General features: G+C 44.7%; 1 protein-coding gene and 1 long non-coding RNA gene across 2 annotated transcripts; both read left to right on the top strand.

Moving 5' to 3' along the window:
• The first annotated feature begins 7,189 nt into the window (after positions 1-7,189).
• Positions 7,190-8,280, top strand: LOC111837259 (uncharacterized). Its single transcript, XR_002836613.2, has 4 exons — positions 7,190-7,363; positions 7,543-7,606; positions 7,710-7,754; positions 8,031-8,280. It is a non-coding gene; the product is annotated as an uncharacterized lncRNA (long non-coding RNA).
• Positions 8,281-16,078: 7,798 nt separating this feature from the next.
• scpp5 (secretory calcium-binding phosphoprotein 5) lies at positions 16,079-19,127 on the top strand. Its single transcript, XM_072706917.1, has 10 exons — positions 16,079-16,175; positions 16,601-16,675; positions 16,780-16,824; positions 17,028-17,105; positions 17,718-17,759; positions 17,876-17,944; positions 18,060-18,092; positions 18,267-18,326; positions 18,827-18,964; positions 19,092-19,127. Exons 2-10 carry the CDS (start codon positions 16,622-16,624, stop codon positions 19,113-19,115), a joined length of 543 nt encoding a protein of 180 aa, XP_072563018.1. The 5' UTR covers positions 16,079-16,175; positions 16,601-16,621; the 3' UTR covers positions 19,116-19,127.
• Positions 19,128-22,525: the final 3,398 nt, after the last annotated feature.

Genomic DNA, 22,525 nt, shown 5'->3' on the forward strand with positions numbered 1-22,525 from the left:
GATTCTGTGGCTCTATATATTACATTCAGCAATTGTACATATAAAACTCACTGGCCCTATACACAAAATTTTCCAGCCTCGATATATAAAATGTAAAAGTCCCATAAATCAAATTCAGTGTCCTGATATATGAAGTTCAACGGTCCGATATGTAAAATTCAAATCCCCTATAGGTTAAATGCCATGGTGCGAGTGAAAAAACACACAGACCCCTACAGGCCAGACAACAGCACCTTGACTGCCATTGGGTATCAGGATGAAATCCATGGACCCATTGTCAGACCCTATGCTGGTGCAGTGGGTCCTGGGTTCCTCCTGGTGCAGGACAATGCCCGGCCTCATGTGGCGAGAGTATGCAGGCAGTTCCTGTAGGATGGAGGAACTAATAGCATTGACTGGCCCCCACCCTTGCCTGACCTAAATGCAACAGAACACCTCTGGGATATTATGTTTCAGTCCATCCGACGGCGCCAGGTTGCACCTTAGACCGTCCAGGAGCTCAGTGATGTGCTGGTCCAGATCTGGGAGGAGACCCCCCAGGACACCATCCGTCGTCTCATTAGGAGGATGCCCTGACATTGTCAGGCATGCATACAAGCACGTGGGTGCCATACAAACTACTGAGTACGATTTTGAGTTGCTGCAATGAAATTTCAGCAAAATGGACTAGCCTGCCGCATCATTTTTTCACTTTGATTTTTGGGATCTCTTTGAATTCAGCCCTTTGTAGGTTGATCATTTTCATTTCCATCAAACAATATGGCATCCTTTCATTACTAACACATTACCTGGTCCACATCAGTATAGGTATCCAGCATGATTTTTTTCCCATTGAGATCTGATGTGTTCAAAGTGTTCCTTTAATTTTTTTGAGCAGTGTATTTATTTTTATTTTGTTTTATTTACCTTTTATACCTTTGGTAGGATGCAGACAGAGTATAGTTGCTAATTTAATGACAGTGTCGTTCCTGTGTGTCAGGTTGTTGTTCTATTCTATTCTATTCTATTATGTTCTGTTCTGTTCTGTTCTGGTGCATGACGGAGCTGGATGGGGACTGATTTGGGGGTGAGATTAGCCAGCTTCTCTTCACATTACCTGTACACTTCTCTCACGCCCTAGTGTTACAGTTCCATGTTGCAAATGGGTTTTGAAATTCCTGCTGGATCAAGGAAATCGGCATCATAATCAAACCAAACACCCACGTTGTGGTGAAATTTTGTGACTGGCAATAACCACATGAATGCTGATTGGCTAATAACGGCCCAATCGCACCTTTATAAATACCTGTTCTATACCAGCACCAGCCATCAAACTGCTTCGGCATCATCAGTGGTACCTTACAAGTCACCTGCCAAGGTAAGAGCATCACAACAATGTAACTTCTGTGTTGAGTTATGGGCGGATTCTAATCATGTGGATGCTTTTACCGACAAATGTGACAGGGCTGTTTCGGGAAGAACTCCTTCATCATGAAGTACGTTCTTGTTGTGATGTTGCTGATTGGCTTCAGCTTGGCAGTTCCCGTGAGTATCATGAGTCTGTGTTCCTCCTAATCATTTATCACGATGCCAGCGACCTTAGGAAGTACTTCTGAGGTCATACAACAATGCTACTGAATGAAAGAAAGACATTTTGCTACATGATCTGAAATCTAGCCTAGTGGTAAAATCCACCATGGCCTCCGGATGTAACAAGCACGACTTGTTTCTTCAGCAGGCTCCTGAGGAGGAGCATATGAGGAGTGAGCGTTTTTCTGGTTGGGAGGTCAGTCCCCCGTCAATCTTCCTCTCAGTTCTTCCAGCACGAGTGACCAGATCTTTGGCTTCACCGCTAACGCCGTACAGGAGAAGCTAACATGAGGTTCAGTGTTATGGTTAGAAGTGGCGAAGGGTGGCACTTAGTTTAAGAGATTGATGGTGCAACTGAAACTGAAATTATGAGACAGCAGTTATTCTGCAGTATCCTGACGATTATGCTTATTCTGAATTATTCTGAAACTACTAAATTGTGTAAAAGGTTTTAAAGACTGATGTTTAGACTTTTTGTACAGATGCATCTGTAAATGATAGAGTAGGGCAGTGGTTCCCAAACTTTCTCTGCAGGGCCCCTCTTTTCTAGATAGGAACATTATTGAGACCCCCCATTCAAACTACACAGGTTTAGATTCAAACTTTATTTGAAATACAACTCCCTTTTCTAATTGAGTGAAACAAATACAATTACAAAATACAAATGGTGCAATTTCACCAATGTGGGAGAAAAAAGAGCAATCAATTAAAAATAAAAGTCCAGCATAAGTTTAAAATTATGCAAATGCTGATTTAACATTCCTGTTAATATCCATTGGCGTACACAAATTAAAGTTTGTCTTGCGTTTACCGCATTTTGTTTTTAATGATAGCCGCAGGTTTCAGCCTATACTATAGCACAAAACAACACTAAATCATACCCGTTAATTGATAGTCTCCCTGCACTTCATGTAGAAAATTTTAAACCTCGTTTTTCATGATATGGTTAGATTTTTTTGTCCAGCGCTACAAAACGTCGTCACGCGTCACCATGTCACGTGGTGCAAAAACCTTGCAAGAGCAAGACGACTTAAGATAGATCGTACAGCACCTCTCAGCCGGCTGAACAAACTGGAACAACCTCCGTGACGACACAACTTTGCCCTTATTGGCTGAAGAACGTGACGTTTGTATCCCAGGAATTTCTGATGCGTTATCTGCTATTTCTCCCGAATATCACGTAAAGCAGTGAGAACTGGTTTTCAGTTAATTTACCTGGTAAAATAAAGTTTAAATAAATTACATAAATGCTCTAATAGTACACGTAAGTTAGTGGTTTATTTATTGTTAGTTACTGTAATGTTGCGCTGATTTATTTTGTTTAATCGTCCAGTCTGTGAAGAGATTATTTTAGGGTGGCACATGCCCCTGAGGGTATCCCATTGCTGCGCCCCTCCGCAATACCTCTGCGCCCCCCAGTTTGGGAACCACTGGAGTAGGGTGATACTTGACCTGAATGATTATTGGTTTGAAGATCGTGCCTAACTGCACTGTCAAGGAGTAAAGGGAGATTGCTTGCGATACTGGGAGGGAATGCCTATTTTGGTCATGTGACATGGACTTGCCTCCAGGGATACGGTGGAAACTGTGGATTCAGTCCATATGGCGGATATGGACCATGCTACCCCTTGTGCAACTCCGCCTTCAACGCCCTGCTGCCCTGCCTGGTGACTTGTCTGACTTCCTGCCCCGCTGCCGCCCCCGCTCCCACCCCCACCCAGGCTCCAGCAGGAAAATAAGACGTCAGACATGGGCGTGGTCACCACACAGACGGCGACCCGGAGTGTCACATGAGAGATCAATAAAGCTCCCTGAGTCACTGAGAACTGTGCCTTTGTGTTGTTTTTGTGCCCCATGTGAGAATCTGAGGGGAACGATAAACACATGCGAACACGGACACCTTCCGTAGCCCTGCGGCCCAGAGACTTCGCCGTGAATATCTTACGGCAGAGATCTGTGCCCCTCAGCCTGAGCAATCTTACATAAATACGTCAGATTCTGTGGCTCTATATATTACATTCAGCAATTGTACATATAAAACTCACTGGCCCTATACACAAAATTTTCCAGCCTCGATATATAAAATGTAAGACTCCCATAAATCAAATTCAGTGTCCTGATATATAAAGTTCAACAGTCCGACATGTAAAATTCAAATCCCCTATAAGTTAAATTACATGGTGCGAGTGAAAAAAGTATTACACACAATATTTTAGTGGACAGTATCTTCAAATTACAAATTTTTTGAAGAAGTCTTGTGAATCTTAAGTACAGTGGTACCTTAGTACATGAACTCAGTTTGTTCCAGAAATCTGGTCAAGTTGTGATCCAGTCGAGGCCCAACTTGCATTTCCCCATAAGAAATAATAAGAAATAGATAAATACCATGTAGACCTTGTACCAGCTCCAGGGGTCTGAAGCACATTGTTTACACCCAAGAACAATATGTGAAGGAAAGACTCAATCAGGGTCAAAGGTCAGTTAATGCCTCTAGGTCAATGGTTCCCAATGGGGTCCACAGTCAGCTTTACAAGGAGCTGGGAGGGAGCAGAAGTGTGGATCTTCTGTGTGTCCCTGAGGACCAGGTTGGGAATCACTGATCTAGGTAAAGGTCGTGTGGGGTTTCAAAATATCCTACTACAGTGAGTCACAATCTCCGGATATAAAATGACTATAATTCTTGTTATTATGCAGTTGATGTAAAGCATCACCCAATATTGAACAAGCATCACAGATATTTCAACTTAATTGCAATTCTGCAATTTCCTGCAAGAACAATATGTGAAAATTCGAAATGAAAGATCTTAAGCGGTTAGTGTCTGGATGCCATGGAAGCATGTTTGACTGACGTGCAGGTGGCTTGGACACTCAGAGATGATCTCTCCTTGTCATGTAGAACAAAGACACATGAGATCAAGCAATTGCAACATCTGGAGCCTGACTGCCCAAAACTCAGACAGGACACTTAAGCACTTATATAAGTCGCTCTGGCTAAGGGCGTCTGCCAAATGCTGTAAATGATTTGTAGACGTCTGGTATATATAACTGTCAGATTGGTAAACATATGTTCATCACCAGTCACTGAGCTTGACTGGACACTCCTTCCAAAGCGAGGTGAGAGACTTTGAATTACATGTAGTGGAACTTTGCTTTGAATAGTCTGCTCTCTTATTGTCGTATAATCTGCATATTTCTGTGCTGATATTTACAGTGATGATACCTCATTGGAATGACCTACTTATAATACATGATTTTCTCCAGTCAGTGACAATGACAATGACGTCTCCTGTCCCCTTACTGGCATCGATGCTGCTGGTGTCTCCTCTTCAGCAAACAGACATATAACAGATATCGATGAGACTATAACCATTTTTATATGTAGATGTTTAGTGAAAATATACTGCCAGACAGCTGTTTTCATTTTTTTTTTTTTGCTGTATTCCGTTTAATCTTTCCTATCATGTTAGACTTTGTTTTTCAAAGAACACAGCTGTCAGAAAAATGATCAACGAGATTCTTGTTAGCAAAGAAATTACTAGAACCTTCTGGCAAAGGTTAAGCACAAGCATTATTTAGAATGGAAACTCTAGGGGGCGGATTGATATTTTTTATTCTGGAGGGTGTCAGCCACTCTCCTGGACTCGGCAGTAAAATCCCCCAATTGTCCCCTGGGGTGAGGAGGGGGCTGTCCGCATTTTTCAGTTTTTCTGTCTGCAGGCTGCTAGCATCTGCGGGCTGGAGGAACACTCCGCGAGCAAAGAGGTGACTGCATAGGGGGGGCTGGTCACATGGTCACATGGTCACATGATACATGTCCATGTCACTATGTTAGCAGAAAGGCTCTCTCCAAATGAAAATATGCATATTTAATTTAAATAGGATCGGTATACAAGGTAACAAATATCTTTGATTTTTTGTTCCAGAATATGGACAACACCTTCCTCCAGATGTTTTATGAGCTGCTTCTGCAAAGGCTGCTCCTCGGGGCAAACCTGGCACTCCCTGCTCACAAATACCCCCCCCCAACCCCACCCCCGCTCCTGTGCCAGCACCCCCCACTGGCCGCTAACATCCCCCGCAGCCATCGGGACCTGCAGTCCTTGTGTTGTGTATCTTCCTGGCCGGAATAAAACCGTGTTCCCCGTCTCTGCTTACCATAAACACCAGGATTACCTGTGTCACGGCAACTAAACAACACGCAAGCAAACAGTGTTTGGCTGCTCTGACGATGCTATTGTACCTTTGGAAAAGTCCCCCTATAAAATGCAGTTGTCATTTTTATTGTCATGCTAATTATCCAGTGTGATGTTTCTATCTGTTTTATGTTATGAACAAAGTTCAAAAATCTGACCGTACCTACCATGCTGTACCAAAAGCAAATTCCACCTTCCTCGGTCGTGTTGTCATTAAAAATAATCCTGATTCAGCAATGTCAGAATACACTATAATCATTAAAATATCATAAATACTATTACGACTTATACTACCACTCATAATAACTACAATAATAATAATAATAATAATAATAATAATAATAAAGAGCAGCACGGTGCTCATTGGGCGGCACTGTGCCCCCCCCCCCCCCACACCCCGACTCTGCTAATGCAGATTTTACATGTGTTACTGCACTGTGCTGTGTACCTGCACTGATCCGGACCTTTACATGCAAAATGTATTTCCCAGGCTGTGACGGGAACGAGGCTCCGTAACCATGGCGATCCGAGGCTTTCCTCAGCTTGTGCCGACCAGTCAAAGCCAAGGGCTCCCAAGGGCTCCCAAGGGCTGTTAACGCCCCTCTTTCCCAATCCCGGCCTCTGTAGTGTGAGTCACATAGCCATACATTTACCAGGGGAAGCACTTTTCTGCCACACATTAGCCGTTTTGCCCTCACGTTTCAGAGATAAACCTTAGGGGATAAGTCATGCATTTGACAGAGAACCAGCCTGAACTGCGTAAATGACAGAGTGACAGGGCTCTCGGCAAGGCCAACCGACCTGTCACTGGAGACAATGCAGTCTATTGGCCTGGGCATTGCAGTTTTTCATGGATCATGAGTGACCCCATGTGGCTGGAAGCAGTACTTTTTGGAGTAATGACACTACTCAGAATAAGAACAATAATAATAGATTTTTAAATAATAAATGTTCTCCACATATGAATTCCCCTGGGTCCTCTGGTTTTCTCCTGTGCTCAGGCAAATTGAGCCTTACTCTTACGTTACCATTAGTGCGACCTCATAGTGACAGTGTTCCCTCCGTTACACAAGCAGATGACAGTTTATCCAGAGTTAGATGCAATGCACCTCGTGTCCCTACAGGGGGCAGCAGTGGCACTGGTGGTTGAGGCAGATACAGTCATTCTATGTGTTCTCTCACATTAAACTGACTAAAAATATACTCCTTGTATCCCCTTTAAACATCACACCAATAAACAAAGACGTCCACGCTACATCCATGTTGTTATATTTATAGCTGATTTATCACTGAGAAACGATGGCCGTAGTTTATTTTAACCACCAACAAAGCAACAGGTACCAGTGTTTAGCAAACAAAGGGCCACCTTACAACATGAAGGCAAGACAGGAAGTGATGTCGCGTTGGGGGAGATTAGGCCCTCATTCCCACTAATGTTCCTACCGTCATTTATCTTTAAATCCTCCTCATTAATCGGAGGGAGTGTCATTGGTCAAAGCGCGCTTTAGCTGGGAAGAGGCAGGTGAAAACTCACTGCAAACGGCGATTAAAACACCGTATCAGAACCAGAGACAACATCTCTACTACAAGAAGGACTAAAGGTAAAGAAATCAGCCATTCAATTTTTATTGTAACAAATATGCATGATTATTCCAACAGTACACATGACTAATGCTGAACAGATTGTCCTTAGGGATGTGAGAAAGGCAAACAGCAATACAAGAAGGTGCACTGTGAAAATTACATTAAATAACAACTTTAAAAAAAAATTTTTGGTCAGGTCTGACTGCAAGATGAATGGAAGAATCCTCTTATTTTTCCTTTGGATGATGCTTCTAGGAGTTGTAAGTACTATACGCATATCAAATCATTTACAATACATTGATCAATCATTAAAATAACCTAATATTTCACACAAAGTAATTCCTTGTCATTTTTCTATGACAGGTCTATGGACACCGTCGCCAACAGAGTCATTCTCACAGTAACGAGGTATAGAAATTCCATTTTCTGTAATCTCATGTAGCTAAGCTATCCGTTCTGTTTAAACAGCATCTCAGAGAAAATGTTACATGTAAGCGCTCTAGAAAAACAATTTTATTTATTTGTAGTTTTGTCTACAGATCAAGTTGGACATTTTAAGGCTTATTAAGGATTTAAACGTTGGCCAACCAAATGTTATTCCTGGGTTTTTTGTTTTGTTTTGGAGAACTTCATTAACAGCCCATGAGATAAACACTTGGTTATACTGGCGTGTCTCTGTTGCAGATACCCCACTTCTTCCAGCGCCCACCATCTCCCCCTCACCCTTCAAAGCCTTTATGGCCTCTCATCCCAGGACTGTTCCCGTTTCCTTGGCCAACACCTTTCCCAAAGTGGGTTCCAACATCTCCAACACAAGCTCCACCTCCTGCCTCAATATCCACCACTGTGCCTGTAACCCCTGACAGGGGTGACAACTAACAGACCATGGACCGCATTTCACTCGCTCAGCCCGGAACAATCTCAACGTCTTTCTGTAGTTTACAGTTTACTGTTGATTACATTTGACCACCCATTAAAATCCAGAAGCAAGTTAAATGTCTCTGTGTTTTGATATCTTGTGGTTGTCTGAGAGTGACACATGTTTGAAAGCATTGAGAATTTCGTGGAAGAAGTAGTGATGAATTCCTTTAAGTTTGGGCAGGTGTTTGGATTCAAACTGTGGTCGGACCTCACATTAGGAAAATCACACAACTATGACAACAACTATACCAGCAAAACAATGAAATGCTGAAAACTCAGCAAATTTAAGTAGTTCACGGTGATGTTTTGGAGTTGAATCACTGTTTCCATCCTTAAACAAAGAAAAGGTTCTTATATTAAATGTCAATGGAAATATTTTTGTTTCGAGCTGCTAACTAAAATTCGTCTGAGGTGGCCGTGGCGGGGAAGGGGGGGGGTGGCAGCAGACATAAGAACTGGGGGCAGCCAGACGCGGTTAGCTATGACCTATCTGTCTGTGGGAAGCTACATCTTGCTAAATTTCACAGCGGATTACAGTGCAGTGGGATAATGAGCCCTTGCCGTCTGTCTCCTGCCCACACAGCACTATTGCAGGATTAGTGGTTGTGGAAGGAGGAGACGGAGACTTGGTTTGCAGGTGCGTCGTGGTCGCTGGGCTCTGGTCCAGCGTGACTCAGGTATCTGCAGAACTCACCTGTCACACCAAAAGGCGTTCGGGGAGTTTCGCCCAGTCAAACCGCTACATTACCTCATCTCACAGCGAGAACCCTACTACTCCACATTCAAGCCCAACGCAAGCTGCTCTGTCAGTAATAGAATGACTCATACCATCAGTGGAGAAAAATCAATTTTCATACCGGAAAAAAAGTTCAACAGTTTTTGTTCAAAATTCTGTGGGTTGGATGAGACACCCAGGACTGAGTGATGTGTCTTCGCAGTATGAATACATCAGCATTTTATTTTCTTTACTCAGTCCTTTGATATCCTGAACTGAAAGTCATCAGATTCTCCAGCTACGCGTAACGCAAAACTTCAAACGGGCCTCAAAATGTGACAGGTCTGACCCTCTGCGTGTTTGCTTATCAGGGGAAATATCGGCAGGGAACGAATACACAATCTGATTCGCCAGATGAAAAAGGTGCTTCCAAAATGAAGCAATTGAATTTCTGGAATTGTATTAACCAAGTAAAATGGGGACGACCTCCTAACCTGTGCCCCTAGTGTAAAGAAAATATTCTATTTACTACAGTAAAAAAAAAAACATGTGCGGCTGAATGTCCTTTGCACTTCTGCCTCCTAGTGGCTAAACACAAGTACTGCACAAAAGACTCAGATGGCAGAGCTGATGCCTTATAGCTAAATATAGGGAAGCGTACTTGTAATCGAAAGATTGCTGGTTCGAATCCACCGTTGAGGTACCCTGAGCAAGGTACCACCCCCAAGCACTGCTCCCTTGGCGCAGAATTAGCTGCCCCCTGCTATGTCACATTGTCACATATGGGTTAAACGCAGAGGACACATTTCGTTGTTGCGCACTGTGTGCTGTGGTGTGTTAACAATGACCACTGATCACCAAATTCTATTGTCTACAAAAGTCTACTTGGAACTCATTTAAAACAGCAACTTTATAAAAAACAGACTGATAGAACTGTTTGTGTAATTATTCCACCCCTTTTCATGTTAATAGCCTCATGTACAGTATCACTGTCACACCATAGTTATCCTAATCTTATCATAACTTGAAAATGTTTAAAAATGTCAGTTAATCACCAGGCACAGGCTGCTTTGTCACCTACAGTTTGATTAGCAGGTGAGTAAATGAGCCAGGAGGCCTGGTGGTCGCTCCGTTCCTGTTCCAGCATGAATGGGCTGGTGTCACGGGATGCTTTGGTTCTGTCCAATGCATGCCGTTTCAGTGCCGGAGATATAAAGGTCCTGATGTGAAGCTGCAGAGTTTTCCTATCGGCAGCTGGGTGGCGACCCAGTTTGCATTGAGGCCTTTGTCTGTCCTGATGCTACAAGCTGCTAGCTTGACCAATCAGGGTGTATCTACAAGGTGGTATCTACACAGAGCTGCAGCCACTACCCTTCCAGCTTTGACATATCCTGATAAGGCACCCTGAGCCAACCACCGGCGGCCCAAAGTGCTCAACACAGACCCTGAAGCAGCACTATACACTGAGTTAAGTCAAACTGACAACAGCATCAATATTATTGGATGCATTAATACCCCCAGGGCAGCTGAGGGCGCTGTGCCATTTTTCCCTTCTCTATAAACCTGGCTTCTGTGTCTCTCCTGACCCCCAGAAAACACAGCTGGACCCCGAAGCCTGAGCCCTCCCTCCATATTTATATGTTTCTTCCTCTCAGCTGTTTAATTGAATCCATCTCTACCCTGTGCCCAAATAAAGTCCTGCTTCCCTCCTTACTGCTTCTTTGGATTGGATTTGTTATTCTTCAATAAAGACCAAATAGATGAAAAAATTTTCGCCCCCCCCCCCCCCCCCCGACCTGGGAGACATCCCCTTGAAACGGATAAGGTACCCATAGTTTCTGCAGGAATGGCGCACATGATTGGTGGCCGTCTGACAATATGGGATAAAGAAAAAGAAGACATATCTACCTCTTGAGGAGGATGTGTTACATCACCGTGTGAGTGACCTGCATCCACACCGTAGCCTGAGACAATACTCCCCTGTTGTTCAACCGCTTTCACTGGAAAGCGATAATTATGGGTGGGTGGATACCAGACAACAAGACACGTAACAAGCAGCATTATAAGCCCGGCGATGAGGTAACAGACAGAGACACAGTCTTTTTCCAGTGCCCTGACAGTCATTGTTGGCTTTGTGACTGGTTTGTTTCAGTCGTCCTGTGACCCGAGCAGGCCGCCTACACGAGCTGAGGCCCGCTTCAGCCTGTCAGGTCCACTCACAGTGTGGATGAGGTCAGCACTGGTGCCCCAACCGCTACGTCACGGGTGGTGCACTGATTTCCATAATGATCTCACATGTAAAGCACCATTTCAAAAGGTGTGAGTGTTTCCCTTTCACCTGTGTGTGTGTGTGTGTGTGGGGGGGGGGGAGGGGGCATACTTAATCCAGAGTAATTACAGGTAATCAGTGGCAGTCTGTCTCTGTCTTCTTCCATTGCTGAGATGAAAAGGCTCGCTCAGTAACCTGATTGGCTGCCTCGGCCCGCGCTCCCAGCTTAAGTATGCCCGATACCACCATGGAATCTTCTGGAGAATATTTTTTTAGCTTCCTTATTGCTTGCTTCTTTCCTTCATCACCCTACAGCATCTTACCAAAAAAAAAGGTACCTGACTAAAAATACTTCCAATATTCTGGTGTACAAGCAACCTTGTTTGTGCTTCATGTAATTCTGGCGGCATCAGGCAATACACTTCGCATTTATGAGATCAGAGAGCTTTCACTGCGTTGTCTGAAACTTGAACATCACTTCAGCAGACCTGCGTGACCCTGTATGCTTGCTGAAGCTTTCCGAAGATGCAGGAGACTTTTGCACTGATGTGTCTGCTGTACGCCACGGCATCGGGACTTCCTGTGAGTATTTTATCTCCGTAACTCGTTTCTTTGTTTGGCGGCAGAAACTCTGATTGAGGTTTGCAAATTTCGTAACTGCATTAACTGGGATTTGCTTTCCTAGTATTTAACATGGAATGACAAACTGGGAATCCTTTCGAAAAAGAAGCAAATGGGCCATAATGTAGACACTGGATACGTTTCCCTAAGGAAGCTGGAGGCTTTATGACTCTGCTGTGCTGTAATTGCACTCCTCCGCTTTCTTCGCTTCTGGATTAAACACTATCCTCACTCGTTCGCTTTCCCTGCCCCTCTGCCCAGGTGACCCAGTCGCCAGACCAGGCCGCTCCCTCCACGAAGCCGCTCCGCACTGACCTGATGGAGCCCGGGAAGCAGGTACAGCTTCTACTACAGTCAGCTGTGAGCTGTGGATCACCCAAAGGCCTCAGCTCAGTACCCAGCCAGGCTCTGGTCCCTGTAGATCCCACTGGGGTTGCCTCTGCCAGTCCATCTCCTCCATACCCTCACTTAGCTGCTCAGCTTCTGTGTCATTTTAGCTCATGATCCTGCTGTCTGATCCACCACAGCACATTCTGTCACTGAGAAGCTTTTAATATCCACCCAGTAAAACCACAGTACTGTAACAGCAACATCCTGGTTTAGTTCACTCACACTGTGTCACATTTAATTTTTCCCAGTTTCTTTCCTTGGATTTGTCTTCATTTGTTTTTCTTGGTGTTGATGTATTTCCCAGGCATTCCTGCCGTATGGGTATTACCAGTTCTTTCCGGCACTTTCCGGCAGCCAGCAGGTACGGCGTTCAGAGGTGATGTCGTGGCTGATCCTGTCTGGTCACTGTACTGGTTTTCCCAGACGCTCGATCTGGCCCAAAGCCAGGTTCCTGTTTGAAGATCACATCAGACCCTTAATTATAGCAAGTTATTTAGCCCTCAGGAGATCGATTTCTGTCCTTTTTATCTGCTGTTACTTTGTTTGTTGAATGCTATTGCCAAATTAATGAGCAAGTGAAATTCCTTTTGACATCCATTGAATTTCCCCTCACGTGTGATTGGCTCGTTCGCTAGACACATTTTGGGTCAACTGTCCTCATGCCATTTTGTTCTTCCCACCAGGCCCCCGCATTTGGGACGCCCATGCTCATCCCGGCTCCGTTCCCCCAGCTGCCTGCAGGAACTGCGCAGCCTGCGCAAACTGCGCAATTGTTGCAGCCAGGACAAAATGTATGAAAAATGCAGGAAATGCAGAAATCGATAAAGGCATTTTCTAATGCATTTGTGGGCCTTTCGTTTAGACTGTGATAGGTCTTTCTCACTTCCATATGCTGGTCCCGTAAGCTTTTTCCACTCTGCAGTTTATCCTGTCCCCCTCTCTCTCTGATGCAGATTCCTCCGACCCTCTACGTGTTTCAGCAGGCTCCGGTAAATACACCCTGTCGCTGTAGAAATGGCTCCTTCCCCCTGCTTTCCCTTATGTTCCCAGCCTAGCTTTCAGGCCCTCTCACTCGCCTCCTTCTCTGTTCTTTCCCAGCAGGAAAGTGTGGGCAGCGGCAGCTCTGAGGAGCCGCAGGTAAGGGCAGCGGGGGAGGGGGGGGGGCTTTCCTCACGCCCAAGCGGCTAGCTTTGTTCTAAGGGGGTAACTCTCTATCTGCTCCGCACAGGGAGGGAGAGGCAGGGGTAGACTGGAGGTGTACGTGCCCAACTTTGGGGCAGCACCACCCACACTCCCTGGAAGCCTCCCGAATGGACTGGGGGACAGTCCTGCCATGGGCATCTTACCTGAGGGGCAAGACGGAGGGCCGCCTAGCTCTGCTGTTCTATCTGCCTATGGCATACTTCCTGTTACAAGGGTACTTCCTTTCTCTGGAGTGCATCCTGTTTCGGGTATACTTCCCGTTTCCAATATCCATCCTGCCTCCGTCCACACTGTGCCCGGCGTCCCCCCCACCGATCTGGACAACCGGCAAGCTACAGACATACCAACGGTCCACGGCCGTGCCCGACCTGCCAAGAGCAGCACCAATCCTGCTTTGGCAAAATCTGAAGTCCCGCCCATTCGTGTAGCCCCGCCCATTCGTGTAGCCCCACCCACAGAACCGGCACTGCCTGACATTCCTATGCCACGCCCATCACCAGCTCCATAGCTTGTTGATAAGGAAACAGGTTTTTCAGAATGTAATTAATACCCAGGGCAGGATCCATATACTGTAGCCAATTTTTGTGGGATGCAAATTCAATAAAGTGATAAATTCAAACTAATCTCTCTGAGTGTTCTTTTTTATACTGTTATGATGATTCAGCTTAAAATGCATATATTCTCACACATGCCACTCATTGCATTTGCATCAAACAGCTATTTTCAACCTAAAGTGCACAAAATATTGTAGAATCTTGAACTCTGATCCACTGCACACATAACAAATTGCTCATCCTTAGTTGATCCTGAAAGTGTATATTTCTATCCTCCGTCCCATTTACTTACATTTATTAATAAAAATAAAGTCTCCCTCAAACAGGTAACACTGTACTGTTAAAATACATTTTCCCAACCGAGGGTCAAATCCTCAGGGTAAATGTAGCTTTTCAATTCAACCCGTGAATTATAGTAATTATGTTTTCTACTGGCATTAAAAGTTTCAGTTTGGATAAATGGCTTCAGGAAAAGGGTCCAAAAATAAGACGAACCTAAAGGGAAGCCTGTGTTACCTTAGAAACATTCAGTTTCATTAATAAAATGGTACAAATAATTTTTTGAAGGGGACCAATAATTATTCTTTGAGAATTTTTTGGACCGTGCTTTGCGATGCTGTGGGAGGTGTTGGGGCAGATTTCGTTAAACCCAAACACAGGCTTCTACCCGGATTCCTGACCAGAACCTTGTTCATTCTCGTTGCCGGTATGGGACTGCATGGTCTGTCCTCGTCCTACCAGCAGAGGAATTGGGATGTCCTCGTTTGTTACCCTGGCGACACGTCAAAAGACATGCTCTGAAAATTGTGGGATGTCTTCCACTGGATTTTGTCACTGTTTTGAACATTAAAGGCTTTAGATATTTAACAATAACATTATTATTATCATTATTATTTCTTTTGTTATTATTATTATTATTATTATTATTATTATATAACTTCCCACAAGTGATTATTGTATTTGTATGCATCTGCGTGCAGGACGTGTAGCTTTTTAATCTCAAATTTATTCATTTGTTTTGTGTTTGTCTGAATGACTCATAACAAGAACAAGATGCCCTTTGATTAGCGAGAAAACGTCCTTCAGATTCAGTCGTCCCGTCCCCCCCCAGCCCCCGCTGGCACCGCTGTCTCCCCAGAGAGCGGGGAGCGTGGAGATGACCTGCACGCCTTTTTGATCTCAGACTCAGCCCGCCATCAGGGCTGGAGCGATACGTTTAAAACGCTTTTCATCTGACCATAATGACTACAGCAGTGAGTCAGTTTCACAATTTCCCACGACAGGACAAGGAGCACTGACCAGTCCCAGCCAAACTCACGCTTACATTACACGGGGCCATGTGCCCAGCTATGGACAGAGCACTATATCAACTAGCCAAATATCTAATTCCTCCAATGAACTGAACCAAAAACTTTTAAATGATCTTGTACTGGTCTTTTTTGTCCTTTCTTGGAAATCATGTAAACAAACATTTATGATGTCACTGTTTTTTATGGGAGATTGACATTGGTGCTAAAATACTCCGGGCTGTAGCCCCGAGTGATCGGACCTAAGGACGCCCATGCTGTACAGTATCATACGATATTTTTAAACATCGTTTCCTTTGATGCGTGTAAATGTGTTTAGATTTTTGGTCATTTTTTCATTTTATTCACCCTCACACCCACTTCCTCCCAAAAAAAAATAAAATGAACCCCATGAACAGTAAGCCACAGCTGTTGGCACAGTGCTGACCGCCGTTACGCTGATAAACAGGCAAGCTCCCGTCTGAACACTCCGCACTGGGGCCCGGCAGTGAAATACAGGACCTGGCGTTCCCAGGGGCATTTCCAGGACGCCTCCGATGTTCAGTTTCCCATCGGACCTTAAACAGCACCTTGGGCTGCAGACCAGGGGGGACGTTCAGAAACGCTCGCGTATGCAGTATTCCGTGGCGTGTTTTCAGAGCTGGGGTGTCATTAAGGGCGAAGCGTAACCTCACCACTGATCATTTCCCAAATCCCGAGGCGACACAGTAGAACTCCCTCGTGGGTGATGTCAGACACTCGGCGATTGGTTACCCACTTTGGGGCGAAGATATTTAAACCCGGGACCTGCCCTGCTCCCCACTCTACACCCTCTCCAGCGACCGTCTCCTCCGTCTGGAACCCGGGAAGGTGATATACCTATCCGATCATTCCTTCAGCGCATTCCTTCATTTATAATACCATGGGATCCGTCAAGCCTGTTATCTATACTTATGAGATTATTTCCATAGAGAAAGCGTGTTCCTCTCTAAGGACATTGAATTACCTGGTGACTGTGGTAATTAAACTGCTTAAAACACATGTAGAGAGAAGGTCTTTGCTCTATGAGAAGGGCTGTCACAGATTTATCAAGAAATGAACCGTAAAACTGTCTTCAGGAGATGTATCTAGCAGGCAGTAGGCATATCAGATACCGTTAAAATGGACCTAATGTAAGCTGCTCTCATAATTACAAAAATCATGTAGTTCGTTCCTTTGCCTCATTATCTAGCACCCTCTTCATTTTTAATAATGTGCCTTTGATGGGTTTCTTCACCCTGGTTTTGTTTTTGCAGGCTGTTGGGGAATCCGCGACAATGAAGAGCGCCCTCTTGTGCCTCTGTCTGGTCAGCACGATAGGTGCTGCTCCTGTAAGTCCCGCCACTCCCCGCGCATTTACTTGCACTGCTCTCCAGGGGGCGCCGTGAAGGGTCCAGCTGCCTAATGATTCTGAAACTAGGTGTTTTTTTTTCAGATGAAGACCTTCTATGAGTATCTTCCTCAGGCTGGAGTCCCACAGGTAGGCTACCCCCATCTGTCAGAGGTGGCAGCATCATTATGGAACAATATCCCATATTTGACCACAATTTGAGGTCCTGAAGAAAATGGGTCTTAAATGTCATGATGTGTCTGCATGTGAATACAAAAGATAAATATTTAATTTGTTGTAAGGTAACCTGGGAATAATGCCCTACTGGGCCATTTTCTTTCTGATTCTTCCAGCAAAGAAGCGGTCCGTACTTCCCCCTGGCACAGCCCCCACCACAGCCAGGCCTCAACGGCCCCGTCAGCATTGAAATGGTAGGCCCCCCCCCAGCTATCCTGCTGCACACACGGAGTCTGATTCCTAATGTAATTCATATGCATCCACACGACCAAAAAGATTCCCATCTTAGACCTCATTTGCATATTCTCATAGATGACTTGTTTCACTTCACATTCAGTTCTGATTCACACTTGTTCACAAGTTCACTTCTACTTCACTCTCGTTCATGCATTCAGATCTGATTCACTCTCGTTTACACACTCAGATCTGATTCACTCTTGTACAGATTATTCAGTTCTGCTTCACTTTCATTCACATATTCAGATCAGATTCACTCTCATGCATCCAGATCGGATTCACTTTTTTTCACACATTCAGATGTGATTCACTTTCATTCATACATTCAGATCTGATTCACGCTCTATCACACATTCAGTTCTGCTTCACTTTCATTCACAAATTCAGATCTGATTCACTCTCTATCACGCATTCGTTTCTGCTTCACTCTCATCTCAGTCATTCATATCAGATTCACTCTCTTTCATGCATTCAGATCGGATTCACTTTCATTCACGCATTCAGATGTGATTCACTTTCATTCACACATTCAGAGGATGCAATGAGTTGTGATCCTTTTTCATTTATAGGTGATGATGCCAAGATACTCTAGTAATGGTCCAGCTGGAGAGGTACGTGATCGTAGAAGATGCTGAGAGTGAGATGCTGAGTGAGATCATGTGAGATGCTGAGAGCCCCCGGCCGAGCCGCCCTCCCCACTAATGACATGTTGTTCACATGCTCACAGCCCAACTCACCCCAGGTATTTCTGAAGTACAAAATGCCCAAGACGCCCGGCATGAAGAGCATGGAGATTGTAAGTGCTGGCTGGGCACATCGCAGGAGCACGATAGCCTAGCTGCAGCTAATGCCTGTATGTTAATATATACGCTTATATGAGTTAATTAACTATGTCCTCTTCGCTCCCCAAGTTCTACCCCATCGACTACACCCAGCAGCAGCAGGTGAGCCTCAAAGTCATCAAGTTAACACATAAATTATTGGGAAAAGCCGTCTGTTCACATTTGTTACAGAAGCAATGGCTCGCCAGCTTCAAAACGTAAAGTAATGCTCTTGGCGGTTCGGGAAAACGTGCTTTCAGTAACCAAGGCCTTCAACTGTGTTTCATTCCTCCGCAGATCTTCTCCAGATATGGACTGATGCCACCAATGCTTCCTCAGCAGAACCAGAACCAGAACGTAAGCCATTTTCTCTTGGTGTCTGTCTGATCTTCAGATATAAGTGTCCAGAGATACTTTATTCTTATTACTCTGAACAGTGCAGATTTATTCCTATTACAGTGAACAGTGCAGATTTATTCCTATTACAGTGAACACTGCAGATTTATTCCTGTTACTTTGAACACTGCAGAGTTATTCCTATTACACTGAGCAGTGCAGATTTATTCCTATTACACTGTACAGTGCAGATTTATTCCTGTTATTCTGAACAGTGCAATTTTATTCCTATTACTCTGAAGAGTGCAGATTTACTCCTGCTACTCTAAATAGTGCAGATATATTCTTGTTACTATGAGCAGTGCAGATTTATTCCTGTTACTCTAAACAGTGCAGATGTATTTCTATTACACTGTACAGTGCAGATTTATTCCTGTTATTCTGAACTGTGCATATTCCTATTACTCTGACCAGTGCATGTTTATTCTGATCATTCTGATTATCACCTCTTTGCATTTCAGGTGTTCCCGCCCAACACCATGCCACAGAATGGGCCCCAAAACCCATCCCCCCCTCAGGCCCAGGCCCAGCCCCCCCCCAAGGCCCAAGGCCAGGCCCAGGCCCAGCCCCCAGCCCAGGCTGTGCAGTCAGGCACCAAGGTGACCACTTTGCCTGTTTCCTTATTAGCGGCCGGTTAGGTTGACGGTGAGGCTGCTGACTGTCGTCTTTGGGGCCTCAGATCCAGATCATATGCTGAAACTATCCTGTATGTTTCTGTCTCTGTAGCTCTCAGGGGCTGCAGTAAACTAAAAGCCTTTACCGTGAGTCCTAATGTCCCTTCAGGGATCTATGAAGTACCATCTTATCTGTCGTATTTTGAGGGCACGAAGTGCCTTTAGAGAAGCTTAATCCTACTCGCTTCTGTGCCGTTCTTTTCAGGATCTGGCAGGACTCACCCTCTGAAAGTCAGGACCCCATTGAGCTGCCTCTCCAGCTCCCCCTGGTGACGGGGCAGGTCCCTGCTGTCTCTCTGCTTTTGCATTTTGGGATTTTCACATGAAGGGACGAGGCAGCGCCGCTCTCTTCACACGCGGGTCTGCTGCTCATCCTGGGCCAAACGCTGTCCCTTTACTTGCTGTTTCTGTTGTATTTATGTCAGCTGTGATTAAAATTTTTATTTCAAAGCAGTCGGTTGTAATTCGTTATTAGAACATGTCTCGAAAAAAATGAAGGAAGACCTGGGGATATCGATTCAGAGGCCAAAATGAAGTGGCAGGAAGTGCATGCTGTGGTGCTTTGTGCCTTCAGACTAGCATGTAAGCTAACGTCTGCATATGCAGATAGGTCAGGAACCGGGGTGGGGGGCATAAAGTCATTAACTGCTAATATGTTGTTGTTATGTTGCTAAGACATAGTTTTAAAAGCTGCAAAGAGACAGTGAGCCAATTACAAAGCGAGCCTTAAAAATCTATAGTTCTTCTGTTTACTCACTCAAAACAATCTAACAGTTTTGCTTAGCGAACGTTCTACTCTTTCTAATTATGCAAAAATGATTTAAAAAAAAAAAAAAACGTAAATCTTGTATCTAATTACTTGCAAAAACATATAAGACAGATATACCAGTCACAGTAAATACTAACACTAATCCCGCTATTGGACGGGTCATGTGACCCAGGGGACTGGCTGTGCAGATGACAACATGCAGTAATTAGTAATTAGTTGTCAGAATGATATTCTTCCAGACAGCATTTACAAGAGTTTGGGGTTTGAATCTGACCTCTGCTGTGTGTGTGTGGAGTTTGCGTGTTTTTCTACCAGAAGGGGTCTGTAATGTTTTACTGAGTGTGCGTGAGTACCTGCCCTGCGATGGACTGGCAACCCGCCTGTCCGAACAACACATTTAACAACTCGTCATTTATTTAATTTTTCCTCCATTTTGCCGTCCCAGGCCCAGTCAGCTCTAACGGCCCCAAAACCTCAGCCCTGTGCCTCTCTCCGTCCCAGGTCACCCACTCTCCCTCTTTCTCCTCCCTTATCTTTCTTTTGAACCCCTAATATACGTCTCAGATGCTTTCTGAGGCAGAGGGTCCCGTTGAAGACGGAACGGCCATTTTCTGGCACCTTCTTTGTGCCTCTCTGCGTTTGATATCCGAACATCAAATAACTTGTGGCTTTAATAGAGTTTTTTTTTCATCACTGATGCCGTCTTGGGTTTTTGAGGCTGGGAAGCTGCATTCTGCCATACGGGGATCCTCCCGTCGGTGAAGGGGAGAGCCGTCAGGGAAATTTATCAGGACCCTGGACCCAAACTCAGACTGCAAAGGAAGCCACGAAGCCCGCTCTGTAATCTGCCTGTGTGTCGAGGTGTTTTTAACATTCATACTTGATCTTTCCCACCCATTTCTATCCCTATTATAGGGTACATGCAATATGTTTGTAATTATATATAATTTATATGCACATTTATGACTTTATGGCTAATATAATTGCAGTTATGCACTGAAATTTCATAAAATCATTTCAGTATAAAATATGCCGCCCAGTCTGACATTTAAACAAATGCTTTTATCCAACGCAATGTACATTTTTTGAGCGAGCAAAGTAAGCCAGTAACTGGGGGTTACGGGCCTTGATCAACGGCCCAATGGTGAAATCACTCTGCCAAATGTGGGACTTGAACCAACGACCTTCTGGTCCTTACACACAGCCTGATATATGGTGAGCCTTTGGAGACAACAGTTCCAACTCCCAGTCTAACCTCCGATAGAGGAGTGGGGGCAGGTAGGGCTGATGCCTGAGGGGGATTATGGAATGCTTCAGAACGCTGACGAGGCAGAGATGAGGAGAGGAAAGCCACGGGATAATCCTTGGCGTGGGATAGGCTGCTATTGAAGGTGATGTCACCGTTTAGTAGCCTATGGAGGTGGAGGTGGGGGTCAAGGGCAAATGGTCCTCGGGGCTCCATGTCAAGGGCAGGAGGGGCCTCAGAACCTGTAGGTCCATTAAAGGTAGAGTACAGCACCAGACCAGTACCGCGGCCGGGGTCTGTGTGGGGCAAACTTGCCACCAGCAAGCTTCATCTTACCCAAATCCCCGACGATCTGATCTGCAGATTCGCAGCCGACACGCCGCTCGGTTACGCTCAGATGTGACAGCATGATCACACCCAGACGAGTGATTCCGGGCTGCTGGCCAAATGAAATTCAGCAGCACCTTCACACCGAGGTAAAAGCGGGGAAACGCTAACTAAAGCTGCAGCTTTGGAGAGCGAGAGTGGACATGGGTCTCGCCATAAGCCTCATCCATATTTCTGGGGGGGGGGGTGGGGGTTGTCATATTTACCGGGCTCTAAATCCCCAAATCCAGCTCACAGTCAGTAGACTCCTAGAGCAAAGTGAGTCCTGTGCCGCCAGTCGGATGCTTGTTGGTAGGAGTCGCACACAGTCGGTCCAGACGATCTGTTCTGGTTAGTAATGCTGGGGTTTTCCCGTATATGAGGACGCTGGATCGTACCACTTGTCACCAGCTGGGTGAGCTCACAGAAAATTTACGATTTCTCAAGTGACTGAGACAGTATCTCCGCTTATGTACGTTTTTACGTCCTGCTGATATTCTCTCTTATTGTCATAATTATTGAACTGAAACCTCACACCTACTTTATATAAGATGCTTCTTTGCAAATCTTTGGATTAATGTGGCATAAAATGACAAATTCAAGTCTCTTAAGTGTCCCGGGAATAATCCATGGGATAAAATCTCAGCACAAAAGCAACTGGTCAGATTTCAGTTTATGAAACAGCACGGATGTTCGCTCATGTTTAATCCTGGAATTTTATGTTTAAACGTAGTAAATTTGCACAACGAGACTAAAATGTGGAGCAAGGTGACAGATGCATTATTTAAATAAATCTCAAAAAGCATATCACAATAAAATCTATGTCTGTGTGAGGGTTTCCCTCTCGTCACCGATATGAGTAATACACAGTACAAATGGTGATGCTTTACATTAACTGCACCTTCATAAAGCATCATAGAACATTCATAAGTACAACGTAACATCTTAACATCCCATAACAGCTTTAATATATATTATTAACAAACATTATATTATACAGTTATAATGTTTGTTTTTAAAGAATACTACAGCTGTTAAAGTATGTTAGTATGTTAAAGTATACTTACTGTATGTGCTGCTTATTAATGTTCTACGAATGCTTTAT

This window comes from Paramormyrops kingsleyae, chromosome 25, assembly GCF_048594095.1.
Source record: "Paramormyrops kingsleyae isolate MSU_618 chromosome 25, PKINGS_0.4, whole genome shotgun sequence".
NCBI lineage: Eukaryota > Metazoa > Chordata > Actinopteri > Osteoglossiformes > Mormyridae > Paramormyrops > Paramormyrops kingsleyae.

What these genes read in the sequence shown, in the direction of transcription:
- scpp5 (XM_072706917.1), top strand. Translation starts at nt 16,622, where the DNA reads ATGAAGAGCGCCCTCTTGTGCCTCTGTCTGGTCAGCACGATAGGTGCT. An exon ending in GCACGATAGGTGCTGCTCCT is followed by an intron (nt 16,676 to 16,779) that starts GTAAGTCCCGCC and finishes TTTTTTTTTCAG; the next exon opens with ATGAAGACCTTCTATGAGTA. An exon ending in ACTACACCCAGCAGCAGCAG is followed by an intron (nt 18,093 to 18,266) that starts GTGAGCCTCAAA and finishes ATTCCTCCGCAG; the next exon opens with ATCTTCTCCAGATATGGACT.